The 17050-nt window shown below is 34.3% G+C and overlaps 1 protein-coding gene across 1 annotated transcript in view; it reads left to right on the top strand.

Moving 5' to 3' along the window:
* The first annotated feature begins 312 nt into the window (after positions 1 to 312).
* LOC137405149 (uncharacterized) overlaps positions 313 to 17050 on the top strand; it is a 49258-nt gene continuing 32520 nt past the window's right edge. Inside the window, exons 1-6 of the mRNA XM_068091374.1 lie at positions 313 to 427; positions 987 to 1077; positions 1686 to 1750; positions 2944 to 3019; positions 6012 to 6052; positions 8369 to 8443. Coding sequence (XP_067947475.1) covers positions 365 to 427; positions 987 to 1077; positions 1686 to 1750; positions 2944 to 3019; positions 6012 to 6052; positions 8369 to 8443 — 411 coding nt within the window. The 5' untranslated portion in view covers positions 313 to 364. The remainder of the gene's footprint in view (positions 428 to 986; positions 1078 to 1685; positions 1751 to 2943; positions 3020 to 6011; positions 6053 to 8368; positions 8444 to 17050) is intronic.

Below are 17050 nucleotides of genomic sequence, written 5' to 3'. Positions count from 1 at the left end.
TCATTCTAAATTCTGCAGACTTGTTAACTGCAGCAATGTCATCACCACTACACAAACAATAGACGAGGACTGAACTCACTCAAGCATACTGTAGATGGAATTTCCCATAAATACATTTGTTAGCGAAGCCCCATAGACATCTAGTCCTGTACTACAATAATACATTGTCTTGACCTTTGAATGCTAGCTTATATACCGTTTCATTTATTGAAACTAGCCAATGAAATTCATTTATTCAGCAAACACATAAACGCAAGTACTTGCACAGCGTATGACAGAATACTGATAATTTTATGTGTTGCTGCACTAGAACAGGAAGTGGCAAATAATGTACATCATAGGTCACTAACTAAAAGACCCTCAAATGAATTCAGGTCTTTTTCTTTTTGATTGTTTAAGTCAAACAAGGAGAACCAAAAAGCGCAAGGTAAGTGAATATTACTATTTATGTACAAATCACTCGCTACTAAGTATTAAAATATTATTTGATCTTTCAATAATGTTAAGTTATAACCATTAGTATGTTTTGTTAGTATTGTGAGGCATCATCAATATTATTAGGTACTGGTTGTATTAATACAGCCAACACAATGTTTATTGATATTATTGATGATGTTAATCATGCAATACGATGGTCATAAACTAGTTTTTAATTGTAACATTGTACAGAGTGGTAGAAAAAATAATGCGAAGTCACTTTCAGTTGACAAAGCTGCTGATGTGGAAGATTAAGGAATCTGGTAGAATTATATTCGTACGTGTACAAAACGCCCTATTGGTGATATGATTACCATCAACTATAGCCTAAACTTTGTAGCCTGGAATCTATACTCCATAGTAAACAATCAATAAAAAACATCTTCGTAGGATCGTAGTCACCTATAGTCTACACTCCATCATTTACAATCTGTAGTTTATTGCATATGGTGACTAAAAAGTTTAAAAATGGCATATACATATATTCACAAGTTTATGATCAACTTTAGAAGAAAACGAAGAAACATGAGGATTGTATTGAACAAGAAGAACACGATACAGAACTGGAAGTAAGACACCAGTTGTCTCAAACTGAGCAGTGTAGGTACACTTACTGACTACTATTGCCTAGTTAGCTACTAGCTGCCTACTACTAGCCACAGCCCACATCTTAGTCATAAGCTTGTAAGAACTTTTTCTGTTTGCAATAACCTTCTTCGGCTGACAGAAATCTCCGTTGCTGTGATCTTAAACATACTCAGAGCAAAGACGTTGGCGGATGAGAGTTGTATGTTTACTTTAATTTAGAGGAATATCTTGGTTGGCATTAGTTGGTAGGGAGCAGCTATGAACTACCAGTCTAAAGTGCTTGACCTGTAAATAGGAAATTATAGTTCAATTCCTAGAAAAGGACCCTCAACTACCCCAGTGATAACAGGAACGGTGTTTAACCTTAAATTGCAACTGGTCACGCCTCCAGTTGTCGAGGTTTTTACTGGGCCCAGGCATATCCAGCCAAGATCACAGAATCAATGTTTTGCTCAACAATACCCTTAAAAACACACAGCCATTGCTTTCATCATGTAAATAAAACATCATACTCATCTTTGAAGGCTTGATTTCATTCATTAGTTTTGGTTGGTCTTAAGCGATATGTGAAGATTATTGTTATAATGGTTTGCTTACATGGCAACACTTGTACTTTACAGCAACTCAAGTGACACCATCAATATCTCCTAGAGGTAGTGGTGATGTAGCATCTTCTGTGGAGCAGGTGAGACAGAGAAATGCTTTTTAAGTGCAGGGAGTCCTTGGGTTACAGCACTTAATCCATTCTTGAGGTGCAACTAAATTGACATAAGCACTGAGACTGAATGTATGAAGTGATGCCACTTCTCTCACTCAATACGAGCAGCAAAGCGAAATTTGTCAGCCATGCTCCCAAAACTGGGTCATGTTAGCGTATGATTCTAAACTGTGTAAGACAGAATGATGAAACAGTGTAAGGCACCAGCCTAATTCGAGGACTCCCTGTACGTACATACCATTTTATAGTAAATGTAGCTCGTAGCTTTAACACCACATTGAGCCCATTGTCTAGTTCTGTGTGTTATTGTTGATCTAAATCTATTAGTCTATTAATTATCATTAAGCTCTGCACCTGAATGCCCCATTTTCTGAGCATCCAAGCTAAACTTTTAAACACTCAGACACTTTATCGGTATAAAAAATGTTGAATGAATATGTTTTTCCTGATATCTTTTAAAACTTACTGCAGCAACGGAAAGAGAAATAGATTTTATAGAAAACTTTCAGGAATACCACTTTCTGTAGACCAAAATCAAGTCTCTAACGCTGATTGCTAACATATATATGCTGCGATACATGCTATGCATCTTCTCCAGCCCACAGCAAGATGAAGCTGCCCTCCTCACTGTTATGTCTGTAAATTAAGAAAAGTGAAAGAAGAGCATGGTGTGACGCCAGCAGATATTGTTTGTATTTTTGAAGCCTGTGCAGCAACTGTATGATATAGAGGCCAGGTTGTGGTTTGTAGGCAGTAAAAACAGAAAGTCATATGATCAAATAACTCATAAGCTTTGACTTGACTATTTTAAGCGTAGCATTATGTAGTAGCTGTAGTCCGCTATTACTGCACATTAGATATACTGGCTGAGACAAAACTATTGTTATCTTTAAATCAACTCTCAAAGTGCTGATTCAAGGATTTAGGTCACGTAGTGTATTTGTACACTTAGTTGTTATCTATTATGGTATGCTCTGCAGTATAGTCTGTGGATAGTAGGCCTATGTAGCTCTCTTATCAGCTGGTAGACCTTAACCAATAGCTTTTGCACATTCTATTGTACCAGTTTCTATTCGCGTATGCGAGTGTGTTTAGAAGAGGTCAGTGCAGGAGTGTGGTTTGCCATAGCCCCTATTACCTTTTTTAGCTATATTTTGTAGGCTGATTTGCACTATATGGGCAACCCTCCAAAAACGGCAGACTCATGTCAGCTGATGTATCAAACACAACACTCAGGTGAATGGCCCCTATGAGTTTTTTGCTTTAGCATATAATAGCTCTTGCAATCATTTTATCACATCAGGAAACTTATAGCTTTTCAGTTACCAAAACTAAAAAAGTAAAAAATCTAGTCCTAAAAGAACATGTTGCAATTGTTATATTTGAACCATATGTTATATACAAGTATAGATATATTATTTTTACAAAAATATATGTAAACAATGTATGTTTTTTACACTTAGAGAAAATATCTAAGGATGGAATTCACCAAACCAAAAAAATGCATATAGATTTTTAAACAATTTTTAATGCGGATGGCTTCACTAGCTGGATGCTACTTGTTAGATACTTTAAGATTGGAGTATTTTGGCCAACCTTGTGAACACCTCTCTTCCAACTTGAAGTTTATCTGGTTTGCGGCTTCAAAATTATTACATTATTTTTTTATTTCAGCTTAAATTATGTTATCTTCTTCAATATCTGTTGTAGTTGTGTTAGGCGTTGTATCCTTATACGATCAAAAGATAACAACATAATTTTTGTGGAATAGCACAATGACAAACGTTTGCATCATTGACTCTGCCAACTTAATTCTAGAGTGAACTCTATGAAATTATTAAATGTCTACAATTTAATGGTTCTACATTTGTTAAAGATGAGATATTTTCTGTTTTCTGAATGCTTTAGTAAATGTTAAATATAGATGCTAATATTTTAACGACTAATAAACAGATAATGAAACAAAAAACACTAAAGACTATTTGCACAGTATTTATATACACAAACTAGATCAGTGGTCAGCGTCGTCTGGGTAACAAGAAGTATTTGCACAGACAACTTAATTTTATTTCACATATACAACATTTGCTATTCTAACCTCTAAACTTCATATCATGAGAAAAGTGTTTTGTACAGTTGAAGTGAAATAAGAGAAAAAACAAACAATGAGTACATTGAAGTGTGTGTATAAAAAGGTTACTGTTGGAACAGAAGCTCGTTGTATTTGAAGTTTTGATGAATGATGCTGGTACTTCCCAATACTGGTACTAACATAAACATGAGATGTCAGACTTTATTTGTCTGACACTTAGTCTGACCAAACGGAGAGAGAATGTAAAATCAAATGTCCACCTTAAAAACATTTAGCTTTACAGATTTACTGAAAGTGGGTTTATGAGTGGAACGACACATTTCAAATTTAAACGGCGTGTTTGAAAATCACAAATTAAAAAAATAGGTGATGGTAAAATGGCTTTGAAAATTTTTAAAAAAAATAACAAGTGCGAAAGTTAATACTGATCTATCTATATATATAATTCCAAAAATGTGGCATCTGTTGTTCCAGTAGCTGATTGAAATCTAGCAATGAACAACACGCTTCGCATTAGAAAAAATGTGGCATCTGTTGTTCCAGTTATAGCTGATTGAAATCTAGCAATGAACAACACGCTTCGCATTAGATTTGAGCTCACAAAGATTGCAACCGCAACAAAGATTGCAACCGCATGTTTGTAGCCAACACGCCTAACCACAAAGCTGTTCTTACCATTACCATTGCTCTTACCATTCTTATCGCTCTTACCATATACTGTATGTTCTTTTCACAATTGCACACGCTTAATTATTAATTAATACAATGTGCCTACGGGTTACGATGCCTTGTTATAAAAAAATTTTTTGCCTTGTTCTTTGAAGCAAACCAGTTTCAAAAGCAAATTTTGAAACAGATTACTGATAAAATTTTAGCCTATGACGGAGTTGAAGTTGGTTTAGCAAAATACATACTACAACTTAGCTCAAAACATGCATTTAGTAAGCTAACTTTTTGTTAGTTATATTCAATGTTTATGGTATACGTCTATCTTGACGGTAAGTACTCTCCACGCTACGTACTGCACATAGTACATTGTAATGTTGCATTTTCTTGCAGATTATAACCACCAAATACACTAAAGCTACTTTAGGTAACTACAGTAACACATTTACATTTTAACACCTTTACAGTTGTTCTATTTTTTCCTAATTTCAGCTGCACAAAACTCTTTTCTCATGATATGAAGTTTGAAAGTGAGAACGCTAACTGTTGTTATCTGTTAAATAAAAATTAATTTTCTACGCAAAGGCTTTTTTATTGCCGAGGCAATGCCAGGCAGTCATCTAATTAATAGTAAAAAGTGCATATTTAGCGTGTGTAATTGCAACAAAAGACATACAGTATATGTTAAGAGCGGTGGGAAAGGTGATAACGGCCTAGCCTTGTGGTTATGCACACTTGTTGGTAGACTAGCATTTGAATGTTGCGAGTTCAAATCTAACGCAAAGGTTATTTTTGTTGCGAAATCTTTACCGCTATAACTAAACAGACAGATGAACGACAGACATCCATTGAGGTTTATGTAGATAGATTAAAGTGTCTGACTGTTTATCTATTTATAGTCATTCAAATCTAGCAATGAAAAGTGCGCATCGCACTGGATTTGAACTCAAAATGTCTAAGTCTACAGACAGGCACAAAAAACCACTACGTTAAAGCTAAATTATTGTTGATAATTGCGCACATACTTAAGTAGTGCGTACAAAAGTACTATTGGTTAGTTACTAGCTTGCTTATTAGCCCGTTACTCTTACTAGCATAACCGGATGTTTACAAGCATAATAATAAGCGGAGCTGCTGCGGATGCAAGCTTTGAACATAAGATTAGCTTTGAACATTGCTCTTGATATCGTAAAGACTAAGACTAGCTTAAGTTGCTCAAATTCACAGGGTAGATAAACTTATCCAATGGCAACTACATTACCTGCCGCTGTTTATAAGCTGTTTTAAATTTTGAACAAATGTGCAGCACATAACCCTGAAAGGCTGAGCATTCGGCTAGTAAACAGTATACTACATGAATCTTTTTAGTAAGGTTTGTGTACTAACAGCATAACACGTGAGATATGTTTAAGTGTATTTACGAGTGTCACCCAAGTAGTTCTGTATAGAATATTTGTGTAATTTTTGTAGCGACTATACCTCATGAGCAGAAGACAGTTGTTAGATCTCAGGTGAGTCTTCTGTGTATTATCTCAATCTTGTTAAAAAATAAGTTGAATTTTACATTTAATAAGTAGCTTTCTATATATTTGTAAAAGCTGACAGTATTTATGAGTAGGTGCAACAGATAATTTACCAACACATGCATACATGTAGTACCTCATACTCTAGTACGATATGACTGTAGTCCTACAATACATACATGTAGTAGTTCATACTCGAGAAAGATACGACTCTATACTCCTACATACATACATGTAGTAGTTCATACTCTAGTAGGATGTGACTTTATACTCCTACAGTACATGCATGCCGTAGTTCATACTCTAGTAGGATATGACTTTATACTCCTACAATACATACATGTAGTAGTTCATACTCTAGTAGGATATGACTCTATATTCCTACAATACATACATGTAATAGTTCATACTCTAGTAGATATGACTTTATACTCCTACAATACATACATGTAGTAGTTCATTCTCTAGTAGATATGACTTTATACTCCTACAATGCATACATGTAGGAGTTCATACTCTAGTAAGATATGACTTTATACTCCTACAGTACATATATGTAGTAGTTCATACTCTAGTAGGATATGACTCTATATTCCTACAATACATACATGTAATAGTTCATACTCTAGTAGATATGACTTTATACTCCTACAATACATACATGTAGTAGTTCATACTCTAGTAGGATATGACTCTATACTTCTACAATACGTACATGTAGTAGTTTGTACTCTAGTAGGATATGACTCTATACTCCTACAATACATGCATGTAGTAGTTCGTACTCTAGTAGGATATGACTCTATACTCCTACAATACATACATGTAGTAGTTCATACTCTAGTAGGATATGACTCTATACTCCTACAATACATACATGTAGTAGTTCATACTCCAGTATGATATGACTATATACTCTTACAATACATACATGTAGTAGTTCATACTCTAGTATCATATGACTCTATACACTTACAATACATACATGTAGTAGTTCATACACTAGTATGATATGACTCTACACTCCTACAATACATACTTGTAGTAGTTCATAGTCTAGTTTGATATGACTATATATTCCTACAATACATACATGTAGTAGTTCATACTCTAGTATGATATGACTCTATACACTTACAATACATACATGTAGTAGTTCATACACTAGTATGATATGACTATATATTCCTACAATACATACATGTAGTAGTTCATACTCTAGTATGATATGACTCTATACACTTACAATACATACATGTAGTAGTTCATACACTAGTATGATATGACTCTACACTCCTACAATACATACTTGTAGTAGTTCATATTCTAGTAGAATATGGCTCTATATTCCTACAATACATACATGTAGTAGTTCCTATTCTAGTAGGATATGACTCTATACTCCTACAATAATTACATGTAGTAGTTCATACTCTAGTATGCTATGACTATATACTCCTACAGTATATACATGTAGTAATTCATACTCTAGTAGGATATGAATCTATACTCATACAACTGCTGTGAATCCTCGTATATAAGCCGCCTTCATGTATAGGCTGCACCCTAAAAACTGAAACCGGCTTTTGGTTTCAGGTACATAGTGTGTAAGCTGGATCCACCGTTTCCATATTTGTTTAACTAACTTAATTTTACTTAGTCACGTGAGTCATTAGCAAAGTCAACAGTCTCCATCTGTGGTTACACTCAACCGTTGACTGATGAGTTGAAAATTAACCAATGAGAGTGCCCAGCTTTGCAGGGGCATGCCTTAGCTTTCAGCAACTGTTACTGTACAGTCAGCAAGAACTACTGTAAATCAACAAGCACATTTTGTAACACACGTCATCGAGAAGGGCAAAAACAGCGCCCGTGTTTAAGTTTAACATTGTAGTTATAGCTTTGAAAACCACCAAAAGCAATGTTGTGGCAGCTTTTGCACCCACGAAAAGCAACCCAACAAATGGAATCAAGGGCTGGAGATGTCGCATGACAATGACCATGACTAATAACCTCATTATGTCAGCACAAGTTCTTGATATTTCTAAGCGTCTTATTGATGTATAAATTGTTTTTAGCATTTGAGCATTTAGAAAAATACTTTAACCCCAAGCATAGTGCAAAGTGCAAAGTCTAATGGTGTAATATTTAGATTGCTTCTATAAGCAATCTTTCAAGCAAATCTCACGTTTATGAGTGCAGCTTATACTCAAAGGTTTATGGTAATTAAGATTCAGTTTTTATGGATTATCTATTGTTTTTGTCAAAAGACTGCATAACATGTCTTTTTTCTTTACTCTGCAGAGTTTTGGAAACCAGGCTAGCACCTTTTCAGGACCAAATACTTTTCGAATGGAACGTCAAGCAACAAGCCTTGAGGTAATGACATAGTTGGCTACTTCCTTCCACTTTACGTGATAGAAAGGGATAATCTGTTTTATGTCAGCAAAGAGTGGAGGTTATTACGAGCCTAGGTTTACTCTCTGACATTTTAGTCGTCATATTATGGTTTACAGCAGATGTACAACAAAGTGTGCATTTTACTAGTTCAAAAACCTAAAAGTAGCTTCAACACCATTATATTGTTGAAAGGAATTAGTTGGTGTCTCTGCTATACGTCATTGAGCGATAAACACTATTAAACGTTATTTTTGTAGTTTTATCTTTTCCTTAACATAACCAATAGCCATTGTTGTAAATTATGAGCAAAAAGTAATTAATTCTCTCATTTTCAAAATAACAATGTATATTTGCAGAAATATACATTGTTATTGAACATTGTTATTTAATATTGTTATTGTTATTGAATATTGTTGAACTAGCGGTAAGCTTGGCGTTGTCCAGTTTTGTCATGTTCAATCAGAATCTCCACATAGGTAGTTTAAGAGGGTAGTTTTTGGCAACCAAACAGTTTTTAATCCAAGTATTTTTGGGCACCTAATAGAAGGCATGGAGCTTATATGCTAGGAGCTTATTTGATCTTGCACACACCCTAACGAATGTGCACACACCCTCAGTGACACACACTAACACACATGCACTAGTACAAACACACACTAACACATACACTAGCACACGCACTAACACACGCACTAACCCATGCACTAACGCAACACTAACGCACACTAGCACACGCACTAACACACATTAACACACACACTAACACACCATTGTTACACACACTAACACGCAGACACACTAACACACACTAATACACACACTAGCACATGCACTAACACACTCATTAACACACTCATTAACACACACTTTAACACATTCATTCTTACATGCACTAATAAACACACACACACACACACACCACACACACCACACACACCACACACACCACACACACCACACACACCACACACACCACACACACCACACACACCACACACACCACACACACCACACACACCATACACACACCAAACACACCACACACACCACACACACCACACACACACCACACACCACACACACCACACACACCACACACACCACACACACCACACACACCACACACACCACACACACCACACACACCACACACATCACACACACCACACACACCACACACACCACACACACCACACGCACCACACGCACCAAACATACCACACGCACCACACGCACCACACGCACCACACGCACCACACGCACCACACGCACCACACACACGCATTAGCATACGCATTAACACACGCATTAACACACGCATTAACACACGCACTAAAACACACATTATTACATGCACTAATACACAGATGCACTAACACACACTAATACACACGCATCAACACACACACACACACAACACACACACACACACACACACACACACACACACGCGGTCTTGTAAACGCATGCAATTGGGGACGCGATATTTTTACCATCACTTTGAGGACAATTTTCATCTATCATTGAGAGCTTTAAAAAACAACATATTAAAACATTTTTTGTTGGGTTTACAAATGCACTGATTTTTGGAGCTGTCATCTTATCCGTTTTTCAGTTATAGCCCGTGAGAATTTAACACTTACTTTGGGGACTTCACCTCACACACATGTATGAATTTTTTATCTAATAAACGGGGACTTTTGCATAGAGAAGATAACTCTGGCTTATTTTTGTCTTTTTCAACCATTTTGTCCATACCAGTTGTCGGTATGTGATATTCTTCCCACACTTTCGTAAATGTGCTTGTAAAAGTTATCCATCACTTAATTTTGTCCTCAAATATCAACTTAGAAGTTTAATAGTTCTTTATTAAACCTATTTAAAGTACTAATTCTACACATGTATGGTGCGCAAAGGTTGAATCGACCTGAGACTTTTATGTTTATTAATAAATTCAGTGTAATCAATTGCTTCACAGAATTTATGGTGATCCGTTCAAGTTAAGGTTTTGAATTGCAAACAGCCAGGCCAAGGTTGCAGGCTGATGTCTATCTAGATTTACGACTTTTCAACATTTAACGCGAGTATGTTCAAGGTAAACATTTTAACATAGTTTTCATAGAACTCTTAAGCCCTGAGATCTGGGCAACAAATTTAATTACTATAATCGATAAAGTATTTTGCTACATCTCATTTTTATCGCTACCAAGAGCAGCCATCAGAAATATTACATTGCGCGATCATGAGTTAACTTTTTTAAACAAAAGTAAAAATAACCAGGCCAGCAAATGTGAGTAATTTTTTTAAAATCAGGAAGCCAAATAAATTTGGATATAGTTAATTTTAGTCGTACTTTTCTGTTTGGTTGCACATGATGATTATCACTTTCAATTTAATATTTTGCGCAACTCCTTTGTTTGTAAGCCATGCATAAAAAGCCAAGCATAGACGGAGACATATTAGAATCAAGCTTTGGAAATGAAGCATTGGTATCTCCAATATGCCTAATGTAAGCCCAAAAACCTTTACCTTATAAAAATATCTTTTTGTTTAATAAATCGTGTTATCCGTACCAAAAATTTGCCTTCTATTACATTTTCCTAAAAATATATTGAGTTGCCCATCTTTGCAAAAGCCATACATTTAACTGTAATCTATTCAAATGTTTAATAACAAGATTGACTCAATTTTTAGTGCAGATATGATCAAAAGTTTGCAAAATATTTTAACCATTAGCTTGGGAGTGTTAAATAAATACTATCACTGCACACACTGATTTGAGCTATCTCGGTACTATTGAAATAAACTTTGTTCAATTTGAAGGCGTGTACGTCATCCACATTACGTATGATACTACAGTCAATGTTTTTTGAAGTAATTGGCCAGTTATTGGAACTGCAAACCATCAAAAATAGTCTCAAATATGTTGTCATACAATTTTTCTGATGTATGATGTAAACATAAAACAAAAGTGTCTTTGTATTAGTATACAAGTATATTCATTATTTAGGTACAATTGACCAACTATTATAAGTGCACACGATATCATAAGTTCTCTCAATGCTAGTCTAATAGGGAATCTGTACTTTTCACCCTCAACTATTTAGAGGGCAATTTGAGCACAAGGGAATGTTTGGTACTTTAATCAGCAAGTTTGTAACCATTAGTTTAACAAATTAGTGGAAATATTATTGAGAAAAGATATCCCTATATTGGTTGTAGAAAAATTATCGCAGGTGTGTATGATATTTTTACCATTGATTTGGGGACACTGACTGATTATTTTATTTCATATCACAGTCATCATCATTCCTAATACCATTGCTGCAAGATGTTCCAAATTTAATGCCAGAGTATAAACCCCAATGAATATACTTCTTAAGCAGTTTCCTGAGCACATTGACCAATTAGAACAAAAAAGCACAGTCATTCATAGAATATGTCAACACCATTGCAACAATATGTCCCCAATTTGATGGTAAAATTATTCTCACAGGTGTGTATGATATTTTAACCATTGATTTGGGGACATTGACTGACTATCTTATTCTATATCACAGTTAAGATCATTCCTAATACCATTGCTGCAAGATGTTCCAAATTTAATGCCAAAATATCAACCTCGATGAATATGCTTCTTAAGCAGTTTCCTGAACACATTGAACAATTATAACAAAATAACTCAGTCAGTCATAGAATATGTCAACCTCATTGCAACGATATGTCCCAATTTGATGGTAAAATTATTCTCACAAGTGTGTATGATCTTTTAACGATTCATTTGGAGACATTGACTGATTATCTTATTTGATATCACAGTCATGAATATTTCTAATACCATTGCTGCAAGATGTTCCAAATTTAATGCCAAAATACCAACCTCAAAAATATGCTTCTAAAGCAGTTTCCCGAGCACATTGACCAATTATAACAAAACAACACAGTCAGTCATAGAATAGGTCAACACCATTGCAACGATATGTCCCCAATTTGATGGTAAAATTATTCTCACACGTGTGTATGATATTTTAACCATTGATTTGGGGACATTGACTGATTATTTTATTTGAAATCACAGTCATCATCATTCATAATACCATTGCTGCTAGATGTTCCAATTTTAATGCCAAAATAGCAACCCCAATAAATATGCTTCTAAAGCAGTTTCCCGAGCACAGTGACCAATTATAACAAAACAACACAGTCAGTCATAGAATATGTCAACTCCATTGCAGCGATATGTCCCCAATTTGATGGTAAAATTATTCTCACACGTGTGTATGATATTTTAACCATTGATTTGGGGACATTGACTGATTATTTTATTTGAAATCACAGTCATCATCATTCATAATACCATTGCTGCTAGATGTTCCAATTTTAATGCCAAAATATCAACCCCAGTAAATATGCTTCTAAAGCGGTTTCCCGAGTACATTGACCAATTATAATAAAACAACACAGTCAGTCATAGAATATGTCAACACCATTGCAACGATATGTCCCCAATTTGATGGTAAAATTATTCTCACACGTGTGTATGATATTTTAACCATTGATTTGGGGACATTGACTGATTATTTTATTTGAAATCACAGTCATCATCATTCATAATACCATTGCTGCAAGATGTTCCAATTTTAATGCCAAAATATCAACCCCAATAAATATGCTTTTTAAACAGTTTTCTGAGCACATGGACCAATTATAACAAAACAACACAGTCAGTCATAGAATATGTCAACACCATTGCAACGATATGTCCCCAATTTGATGGTAAAATTATTCTCACACGTGTGTATGATATTTTAACCATTGATTTGGGGACATTGACTGGTTATCTTATTTGATATCATAGTCATGAATATTCATAATACCATTGCTGCTAGATGTTCCAATTTTAATGCCAAAATATCAACCCCAATAAATATGCTTTTTAAACAGTTTTCTGAGCACATGGACCAATTATAACAAAACAACACAGTCAGTCATAGAATATGTCAACACCATTGCAACGAAATGTCCCCAATTTGATGGTAAAATTATTCTCACACGTGTGTATGATATTTTAACCATTGATTTGGGGACATTGACTGATTATTTTATTTGAAATCACAGTCATCATCATTCATAATACCATTGCTGCAAGATGTTCCAATTTTAATGCCAAAATATCAACCCCAATAAATATGCTTTTTAAACAGTTTTCTGAGCACATGGACCAATTATAACAAAACAACACAGTCAGTCATAGAATATGTCAACACCATTGCAACGATATGTCCCCAATTTGATGGTAAAATTATTCTCACACGTGTGTATGATATTTTAACCATTGATTTGGGGACATTGACTGGTTATCTTATTTGATATCATAGTCATGAATATTCATAATACCATTGCTGCTAGATGTTCCAATTTTAATGCCAAAATATCAACCCCAATAAATATGCTTTTTAAACAGTTTTCTGAGCACATGGACCAATTATAACAAAACAACACAGTCAGTCATAGAATATGTCAACACCATTGCAACGATATGTCCCCAATTTGATGGTAAAATTATTCTCACACGTGTGTATGATATTTTAACCATTGATTTGGGGACATTGACTGGTTATCTTATTTGATATCACAGTCATCATCATTCATAATACCATTGCTGCTAGATGTTCCAATTTTAATGCCAAAATATCAACCCCAGTAAATATGCTTCTAAAGCAGTTTCCCGAGTACATTGACCAATTATAATAAAACAACACAGTCAGTCATAGAATATGTCAACACCATTGCAACGAAATGTCCCCAATTTGATGGTAAAATTATTCTCACACGTGTGCATGATATTTTAACCATTGATTTGGGGACATTGACTGATTATTCTATTTGAAATCACAGTCATCATCATTCATAATACCATTGCTGCAAGATGTTCCAATTTTAATGCCAAAATATCAACCCCAATAAATATGCTTTTTAAACAGTTTTCTGAGCACATGGACCAATTATAACAAAACAACACAGTCAGTCATAGAATATGTCAACACCATTGCAACAATATGTCCCCAATTTGATGGTAAAATTATTCTCACACGCGTGTATGATATTTTAACCATTGATTTGGGGACATTGACTGGTTATCTTATTTGATATCACAGTCATGAATATTCCTAATACCATAATGCTGCTAGATGTTCCAAATCTAATGCCAAAATACCAACCCAAAAAGTATGCTTCTTAAGCAGTTTCCCGAGCACATTGACCAATTATAACAAAACAACACAGTCAGTCATAGAATATGTCAACACCCTTGCAACGATATGTCCCCAATTTGATGGTAAAATTATTCTCACATGTGTGTATGATATTTTAACCATTGATTTGGGGACGTTGACTGATTATTTTATTTGAAATCACAGTCATCATCATTATTAAAACCATTGCTGCTAGATGTTCCAATTTTAATGCCAAAATATCAACCCCAATAAATATGCTTTTTTAAACAGTTTTCTGAGCACATTGACCAATTAGAACAAAAGAACACAGTCAGTCATAGACAATGTCAACACCATTGCAACAATACGTCCCCAATTTGATGGTAAAATTATTCTCACAGGTGTGTATGATATTTTAATCATTAATTTGGGGACATGGAACAATTATTATGTGTGAAATCACAGTCATGAACAATCTAAAAACCGTTGCTGTAAGATGGCCGTTATTTGACAGCCAAATATCTCAGACATGTTTACGCTATTTTAAACATTTGTATGGTCGCATTAACCAATTCTGATAAAAGAATGTACAGTTTTAAGCCATGTAAATTCATTATGCCAAGATGTCTCAATTTAATGACAGAACTATTATCACATGTGCATATGACTTTACAATTTTTTGTAAGTTCACTTACAGTCACTAATCATTTCAAAGCATTTGGGCTGTGGTAAAATCTCTCTAATTTAATGGCACAAATATCACAGCAAGTTTTTGTTATATTTGAAACATTAGCTTGAAAAAATTGATCTATAATGGTAAGTGCACACTTATTCGTTAACCATCTTAAAGCGAATGTGTGAGAAGATTTCACCAATTTTGTGGCAAAACTATTATTGCAACTGTGAATGATATTGCTTCCATTAGTTTGAAACATTGACCAATTATTACCAATCTACACGCAGTGATCAAGCATCTCATAGCTATTGTGACAAGATGTCCTTAAATAGATGCTAAGATACCATCACCAGTGTTTATAATTATGTAACTATTCTGGGAAGTTGGCCAATTGATGCAACTCCGCTCACAGTCATACAAATATGTATAAACAAATATGTAGAAGTCATATGTAATAAAATGTCCCTAATGCCTGCTCCATTATCTCCACAAAGCGTGTATGATTTTTTAACCATTTGCTCGGGGATATTGAGCAATTATTACAAAAGCAGTTTGAGTGATATAGCATATCAACGCCATTGTGATATGTTGTTGCTAATTTGAGGGTTCCAATATAACCACGAGTTTGCATAACCTTTTAACCATTGGTTTGAAATAATTGTCAAAATTTACTGGTGCATGCATAGTATTAATTCATATCAAGGATGTTATAAAAAGTTTCCTTCAGTTTTTTGTTACATTTGATGACAAAGAATAAAATATTTCTAATTTGGAAAGACGAATACCCCAACAAATACTTATTATATTACAACCATTAGTTTCGAACATTACACAATGATTATAAGAGCAGAATTAGTCGCCACCAATCTCAAAACATTTGTAATAAGATTTTCCCAAATCGATGGTAAAAATATCAGTGCATGAACATTTGCTTGTATGGCCATTGGTTTGAAAACATAAAGCAAATCTCATAACTGTACATACAGTCATAAAATTTCTCAATGCTATTTCAATAACTACGAATATTATCAAAACCATTCATTAAAATACAACCATTACTTTTAGAATATTGATGAATTAATTAATTATACTTTCATCCGTGAAAAATTCATTGAACACATATCCTCATTTCGGTTTCGGAATTATTATCATGGGTGTGTATGCCATATAATCTATTAGTTTGGGATTTTTACTAAATCTTGTACGAAAATTATTGGGTGTAATAAAATATATTTATTTGTTTCAAATATTAGCATGATAGAAACTATTGAGCCTATAATTGGCACACGTAAACAAGACAACAACACTAATGCAATATAAATATAATATAATTTGTGTACAGCTAAAAGACAATATTGCAACTAAAGGTGAATTGCTGTCTACTAAGTAGATATTTGCCAGATTCTTTTCAGAACCTGTGAAACAGAATACAACCTTTCAAACACATTTCACTTGCTATGCCTGTTTGGCTTTTAATTCATATTGAAGTTTTTAAAAATAAAAATAGACAGTAACTATCAAATTCTTTAAGTATTTAATAAAATTTTAAGTATAACATTTCAGTGTGAAACCTTCGGCCATGTTTTACTAAGTCAGTATTGTTTATGATGATAATCATCTATGTGAGCAACAACTAATAATATGAAATATTTTGAAAAGGTGATTCGTCGTTACCGTTAACTGTTGTTCACTTTA

Source organism: Watersipora subatra, chromosome 9, assembly GCF_963576615.1.
Source record: "Watersipora subatra chromosome 9, tzWatSuba1.1, whole genome shotgun sequence".
NCBI classification, from domain to species: domain Eukaryota; kingdom Metazoa; phylum Bryozoa; class Gymnolaemata; order Cheilostomatida; family Watersiporidae; genus Watersipora; species Watersipora subatra.
This window is presented reverse-complemented; position numbering and strand designations above follow the sequence as displayed.